The sequence below is a fragment of the Myodes glareolus genome, chromosome 7 (genome assembly GCF_982192425.1).
Source record: "Myodes glareolus chromosome 7, mMyoGla1.1, whole genome shotgun sequence".
In the NCBI taxonomy this organism is placed as follows: domain Eukaryota; kingdom Metazoa; phylum Chordata; class Mammalia; order Rodentia; family Cricetidae; genus Myodes; species Myodes glareolus.
This window is the reverse complement of record NC_142032.1, coordinates 2,398,417-2,406,003: the sequence shown is the minus strand read 5'-3', so window position 1 is coordinate 2,406,003 and position 7,587 is coordinate 2,398,417. Positions and strand designations below refer to the sequence as shown.

General features: G+C 54.8%; 1 protein-coding gene across 1 annotated transcript; it reads right to left on the bottom strand.

Annotated features, from left to right (window-relative positions):
• Nucleotides 1-3,065: 3,065 nt before the first annotated feature.
• On the bottom strand, nt 3,066-7,317 carry Vax1 (ventral anterior homeobox 1). Its single transcript, XM_048424013.2, has 3 exons — nt 6,965-7,317; nt 5,662-5,849; nt 3,066-3,902 (listed from the first exon to the last, which is right to left on the bottom strand). Exons 1-3 carry the CDS (start codon nt 7,203-7,205, stop codon nt 3,324-3,326), a joined length of 1,008 nt encoding a protein of 335 aa, XP_048279970.2. The 5' UTR covers nt 7,206-7,317; the 3' UTR covers nt 3,066-3,323.
• Between the last annotated feature and the right edge of the window lie 270 nt (nt 7,318-7,587).

Sequence of the window (7,587 nt, the reverse complement as noted above, 5' to 3'; positions counted from 1 at the left end):
CTATGAGTCTCCAGTTCCAGAGGCCTCCAGAAAGTAAGGCAGCTTGCTTGAGGTCCTTGCAGAAGGAGGGAAGACAAGACAGCCACTAAAATTAAATGGATTGTCTGCAAACGTTTTTTTAATTAAAATTGTGATTCATTTTCATGGGAGAAGAGGCCCCTTAAGAATAACTGTGCTCCCTAAGTGGCAGGCACCAAGCTTAGTTGCTTCACTCAGAGCCAAAGAGGGAAGGGAGGTGACCTGGAGAGGCATGGGTGAGGGTACTTTCCCTTCTGGGGTGAAGAAAGCAAAGTGGGAAGTCGGGGGAGCTGGGAAGAAACCTTCCTGGCCTCTGCTGCAGTGGGACTAAGCTTGTTGGGGACCAAAAGCTGGGATTTTGTGTTTTCTTTTGTTCCATAAGATTGTGTCACCTTCTCCCTCCTTTTCTTATCCCAGGAGGTCCCCAACCACCAGCTTTGACAGAGAAGACAGAGCCACCTACAGCCTTGGCTTTGGGGCAGCCAGGGTAAAGGAGAGGTGGGATATAGGAGAGAGGGGGAGAGGGAGGGGAATAGAAAGGAAGAGAGGAGAGAGGGAGGAGGAGAGGAAGGGAGGGAGAGAGAGGGAGAGAGGAAGGGAGGGAGGGGAGAGAGAGAGAGAGAGAGAGAGAGAGAGAGAGAGAGAGAGAGAACACAGAACTGAGGGTGTGAGACCGACTTTGAAAAGCAAAAAAGTGAACTGTGTGTGGGCTGCTGCTCTGACGTCAGCAGAACCCAGAGCCCGAGACCCCCCCACACACACACACACCCGGTCCCTCCTCAGCATTTCAAGGATCTGCTGTACTCACTGACACCCCTTCCTGTCTTGGATTCTTCCCTTGGGGAATGCAACCATAGCATATGAATTGGGGTTCAGGGGCTGCTCTGCAACTATCGACAGGAAACTGCGATCTCTGCACTAGTAACTCCGACGTGTGGGGATGCCACCCTGTGGACCCTCCGTTACGTCCACTGCTTGAGTTTTTGAGGCGGTCATGTCCACTGCCAGCATCTTCCAGGACCACTCCCACCATCCCCAAGTCCAGACGCAAGGCCTCCATCCTGGGCCATAGTCTCCTGAAGAGTCCCTCGCCCCCACACACCCACGGATTAATATCTAGTTCGTGTTCTTTCGCTTTCAAGGTTTCTGTTTAAGGACCAAGAGATTTCTAAGTCAAGAGAAATTAATTAAAATCTTGCTTGTCCAGAACAGCAGATTTGTATAAAATCCCAATGTTAAAGCAGCTGGAAAACTCTAGAAACACGGAGAGCATTAGACAGAAACTTGTGCAGGACAGAAAGAACAGCACTGAGAAACCTATATTTCGGACAAAGAAGGCAAGATCAAAAAAGACTCAGGACCAGAGGCAGGTCACTCAGGGACAAAATGCCGCCCCACCCCCACCCCTGCTCCTCAAAGTTCACTCGCCGGAGTGTCTGTGGTGTGCCGGCCCTCCCTGCTCTTCCGGGACTCGCATCCTAGCCCTGAGACTCATCATTTGCTGGCTGAACCTTCTCTTTTTCTGTGCGTGTGTGCATGTGTGTGTGTGTGTGTGTGTGTGTTTTAAAATTTTCAAATATAGGACAAAATACACTTTATCATCATAGATATATATTTTTCACTCTCACCACATAAATACAAAAACATCCAAAGAGCCAAGACATCCAGAACACAGTTAGTAGCCAGGATTCAGTGACACCTACCCGCGTTTGAATCGTTCGTTATTTTCTTCACTATTTACCTAAGAGCGAGAGAGAGAAAAAGAGAGAGAGGAAGAACAAAAAGAAAAAAAGTGAAACAAAAAAAGAAATGGAAAAAAGAAAAGGGAAAAAATCTTGGCAAGTAAATAATTTACAATAAAGTTACTAATTTTCCTTTAACGTTTTGCGCTTGTTTCAGACGGGTGAATACATTCTAGACACTGAGGCACCTCGCGCTCTGGGCCTGTGGTTTTGGTTAAAATGCAGTGGAGGTGGCTCTGGGGGCTGGGGTTGCGGTTAGGGCTGAGGCTGCGCCCACGTGGTGGTGGTAAGGGTTCTCACTCTGGATGACTGACACCCTGGGGTTGAGGAGGAAGAGGTGTCTGGTGTGCCATGCAGGGAACCACTGTCAGCTAGGAACTAGAACCGGTAAAGGCCACACCACCGGACACCCCAACCTGTCCTTCGGAAGGCAAGGGTTCGGAAATTCTGGAGCTTCCTACACCATGAAAAGCCTTTGTAGATGGAGTTCAGAAGCCGAAGCAGCAGGTGTTGGGGTGTTGATTTACTTCCGACCCCAGCCCTTCTGCTGTAATTTCTGTCTGGGAGACTGCCACCAGGCTCCGCGCTCTCATGGGAGGAACAGGAAGCTGTGGGTCAGGGCTCTGAACAGCACCCCCCACCCCCGGAAAAGAAGATTCTGAATCTTTCTTTGAATCTTCTAGGCATCAGTGACCTTTCCTCTTTAAGTTCCTAGCTATAGTCACAGCACTCTGGATTTTAATTTTGCGCTGCCCCGTGGTGCGGTCTCTAGCCCGAGTTTCTCATACTTTGCAAACTCAACTATTTATTATGAGTGTTTAAAAATAGGTAACACTTCATCTGGTTTCATGTAACAATTACTCTTGTTTTATTGCTGTTAGATCAAATTTATTACCACCTATGCCTAGCAAGACATTTGATTTATCGTTTCTTGGGGTCGAGGAGATAGCGATTAGAGCTTCCCTAAAGGGAAGAAAACTCATCAACTCTTCGGACAGGAGTTTGCACCAATTATCCTGAGGTCTAAAAACCGGGGCCAGGAACTCCCAAAAGCCTTGGTTTCTCTGACAAGAGGGGATAGGTCCTTTGAGGGGTGGGGGTGTCTAAAAAACCAAGAAGCGTTCTCAGTCCCTGGCGGCCTGCGAACATACTTCCTCTTGCAAAAACTCATAGGAGCAGAGCGCAGCGTCCCTTATCCGGGGGGGGGGGGGAGTGGGGGTGAGGGGGCGCTGACTTAGGCTCAGCCTGTTCCTTCCCTGGCTGGAAAGACTGGGGGAACCAGGTTGCTAATTCGGGTATTTCTCCCCAATTCTTTGGATCATTCCTGGTTTCAGAAGGAAGCTGGGGTTGGAGGAAGGAAGGAAGGAAAAGTAGAGAGAACAAAACCAGCTCAGTTGAGATGAAATCAGTAGCCTGTGGGGAGGGGAAGCGGGGTGAGCAGTCAGAGGCCTAGTGGGGGCCAGGAAGGCCAGCGCAGGAGCACTGGGCGCCTAATGCGCTCGTGAGTCCATAAATACCACCACAATAGATGTTATAAATATAAATACAGGGTAACACTTAAAATCAGTCCAGCGCTTTTTTCTCGGCCCCTTCTTTATTGTTGGTCCGGGAGTAAGGCTCGAAGGCCGAGGAGCTCAGGTACCGGGCTGAAAGTTCTTGCAAATTCCCAGCTAGCGAACCAGCCATCGTCAATGGGGCGGAGGACAGGCGGCTGGCAACAGAACCTAGAAGCGACGGCACCGGCAGGCTGAAGAGACCGTGGCTGGCAGCGGGGGCTCCCGCATGCAGTCCCCCCGGGCCTGCAGGCCCTGGGCCGGGAGCGCCGCCCACGGCTGACGGGTGCTGAGACGCAGCGCCTGCCGGGCCCGGGGCAGTAGCGGCGGCGGCGGCGGCGGCCGAGCCCGCGGCAGCGCCAGCACTCAGAGCTGGGAGGCTGGGCCCGCGCAAAGCCGAGCCGAGAGCGCTGGTGGCACAGGGCGGCAGCAGGGCAGGCAAGCCGGGCGGCGACAGCAGGCGGCCCTGCTCCAACAGCCGCAGCACACTGCACGTGGCGGCGGTCTCTGACACCACGGAGCGCAGCTCGGAGTCCTTGCCCTGGTCCTTCTTCTGCTTGGTTCGCCGATTCTGGAACCAGACCTTCACCTGAGCGCAGATATGCAGGAGGAAACGTGGGAGAGAGCAGCAGGAAAGAGCAGGGTCAAAGGCTGCAGGTTTTTGGGGGAGGATTGGGGGTGCCTGGGTTGTTGGGACCCTCCCCTAATCCCATTTCTAGCCGCAGCCCCACCCCACAGTAGAGGATCAAGGCTCCAAAGCTGCTAGTGGAGCAAGAGCCACCACGAGGGGGACACTATTCCACTGGGCTAAGCTTCCGGGTCACGCCAGCAGGCCTAGGCCAGAGAGGGCTACAAAAGCAAAGTAATGAAATCTCCGTCCACGACACTAATAAGGAAGGAAGACAGATATTTCAGTGTGCTGCTGCGATACCCACGGAGGTGTTTTGTGTTCACAAACCGGTGAATCAGCACAGCCTGAGATCCTAAGGCCTGGGCAGGTTGTGCAGGAACTGAGGTGGCTGGGAACAGTGTTTTCAGCCTTTCTAGATCGAGGTCGATAGACCAATGAGCTCAAATTTGGCCACAGAAAATCTATCTGTGCCTTTTAGAGACTCTCAGGGGTTGTTTCTTGCTTGTTAGGCCAAAGACTGACCACCAACCAGCCTCAGACAGAGAAGGTGGGTGGAAGCCGGGTGGACTCCATAGGCCAAGCTTTCTCCACCTTAATGATCCTCTTAACTATCACTTCCTCTGCACTCCATTGAGGACTTTGGAGTCATGGAGTCCTTGGAGCCCGATGTAGACTAAATACATGCCAATGCCCGGTTCCCCTTCTATCTCTTCTGACCTAGAATAGAGGGCAGTGGCTATATTGGAAAAATAGATAAACATCCTATTTAGATTTTGCAAGCTAAAGAGGGTTAACACAGACAGTAAGACACGTTACTATGCCGTCTCAAATTCAGATTTTTCCCCACCTATTCTGTCTTCGCTTCTCAGTATTCAACCCGGATTTTAGGCCTAAAATGCTCTCCACCTGCTTCAGGGCTGGGCATAGGAAAAGAGACCAGAGAGAGAGCTGAGGAGCTGTTCGCACACTCTGGTCAACCCCCAAACGGCTCACACAGGGAAAACCCTCTCAGCCTTGTCCTGCGTGCTTCTGTAAAACTCCTGACTCTCATGGTGAGTTCCAGAGCAGCAGGGACTTTAAGGCAAGGAGAGAATCTTAGCAATGTGCAGTGCTGGCACCCAAGTCAGCAGACCTACTGACCATCCTACACTCTGTCACCGTCATAGAGGACAGTGCCTCTGAGGATCCCAGAGTGGTGCTCAGGGCTGCCTTTTTAAAGGAGTAGGGGCTGCCATATTTGCACAGGCGGGTCTTAGAGACTTGGCACCGCTTTCTAATCCTTCTTCCCGCAGAATGGATCTGGGTATTGGGTAAACGTAAAAGTCCCCAAACGGGATGTTTCTGGGAATATAACCAAGATGGTATACATTCAAACAGTGGCGCGCGGGAGAGGGGGGGTGCACGATCAGCTTTTGATAAATCAGAATTCATCCAAAAATTCTAAGGTCTGAGAGCCAGTAAGAATTCCAAAAGGACGGAATATGGGGTCCCCTGGGCCAAGTCAAGGTGTGCGGAAATTAGACCATGGAGGACTTGCGGATGAGAAAGGAAGTGACAGTTTAAGAGAGATGACAAAGTCTCAGACTCATCCTGTCCACCCCAACTCCTCCACGTCTCTGGGAGGTTCGGTCCGAAGCAAGGTAAACAGTGAGGAAAGGCAGGCTAGGGTGCTGGGAAGAGGAAGCCTGATGCTGTGAGCATCCCGGCAGCTCGGTACCTGGGTCTCGGAAAGATTGAGCTGCCGAGCCAGCTCGGTTCTCTCCCGGCCCACCACATATTGGCAACGCTGGAACTCCATCTCCAGCCGGTAGAGCTGTTCCGCCGTGAAGGACGTGCGTGTCCTCTTGGGCCGGTCCAGATCCAAGCCCTTGGGCAGGATGATTTCTCGGATAGACCCCTTGGCATCTAGGGAAGGGTACATGTCAGCCACCAGAACCCTCCAGTTTTCTCCTCCTCTTTGCCCCAAGCAAGCTAGGGACAAGTCTCCAGCAGGATGCGGCGGGTGTAGGGGTGACCGCAGCCGTGAAGCCGAGACCCTGTGGGTGTATGGAGGCCAAAGGTGCTAACTTCATAGCATTAAATGGAAGAGTAATCAGACTTTGTCTTGGCAGAAGACCCCAGACACTGAAGGAGGGAAAAACTGAATTCTAAATAGGTGGATGTTCCTTCTGGCCTAGGGGGCCTCTGCTGAGTGATCCGAGTCCCCAGTAGCTCAGAGGGGGCCGTAACTGATCACCCCAACCCCAGCATGGCCCCAGACTGCGAGCAGCCTGCACTTCTGCGGTCCCCACCCCCACCCAGGGTCTCTGGCCCGCTCCTACCCTGGCGACAGCAGGAGGAGGGTCCGAAAACCCGTTTGCAGGGCCTGGCTATCTGCTGGGCTGTCTGCTGGCGGGGGCGGCGCTGGCTGAAGCCGGCCTCGGTGCACCTAATGCCCGGGAGGAGCGCACGCCGCTCCTTGAGCGAGGCCGAATCCCGCAAGAAGGCAGGCGGCATCCGCAGCCCCGCGACCCAGCTCGGCGGGTTTTCTAGGCGGCTGCGGCCAGGCCGGGAGCTCAGCGCCAGGGCCCTCAGCCCAGTCTGCCAACTGACCGGGCGCTATCCTGCGGCCGAAGGCTGTGGCTTCTACGCTCAGGGTTCTTTTGGGTGCGCTCTGCCTTCCAGGACTCAGAAGCCCGGAGGCCGCCTACCCGGGTAGGTCCTTATCCCAGAGGACGCGTTCACGTCCCCCTGAGGACCGGGGTCCGAAGCCCAGCTTGGTGGCTTGCCCACTCCTCACAACGCCTGGGTTCCTCTCCGTAGCTGGGCTCGCGGGGCCCCTCAGGGCTGCTAGGACCGAGGCCCCAGGAGAGCGCGTTCAGGGTAGCCCCAGGCTCGGGTCCCCTGCGGCCCGCCAGACCGGAGAAAGAAGACCAGCAACAACTTTCTCCCAAGTCCTCGCCAGCCCTGGGCGGCGGCGCGCAGCTGCGGCCAGGGAATCACCCCAAAAGAACGCGCCCCAAAGCCCTGCCCATCCCTACCTCGGACTAGGATCCGGCGACAGTAATCCGGGTCTGCGGAGGAATTGGATTTACTTTTGTTACAATCTTCCGAAGCGCCAGACGCCGAAAAGGCGCCCTGCGGCTCCTTGAGGAAGGCGGCCGGAAGGCTCCCCTCGGCGCCCTTGATCTCCCGGCTCTCCTTGTGCGCGGTCTTCGAGACCCTGGCGGCCTCCGTGTCCGAGTGGCACCGGACGTCCATTTTGTCTGGTTTCCCGAACATAGGCAAAACAACACAGAAAAGAAGAAAAGGGGGGAGGGGGAGGGAAAAAAAGAGGCAGAAGGGGACAAAACCCCTACAACGCAGCCTCTAAGCTCCTTCGCCCACGAGAATGAATGTCCCCGCGGGGTGGCTTCGGCGGCCGCGGAGGGTCAGCGGCGACAGGAGAGTGGCGCGCTCGCAGAGAGGCGGCCGGTCTGGTCCAGGATCCCGGTGGAGCAGTGGCGAGGCCGCCTCGTCAGCGCCCGCGTCCTCTGAGCACGTCCAATGTCCCCAGGCTGGCGATCAGGTAGCGAACAGCGCAACTCCGAAACGCGGCGGCTCCGCCTGTTACTGAGACGGCCGAGTTGTGGTTGTCCGACACCCGGGGGGACGCACACTCACT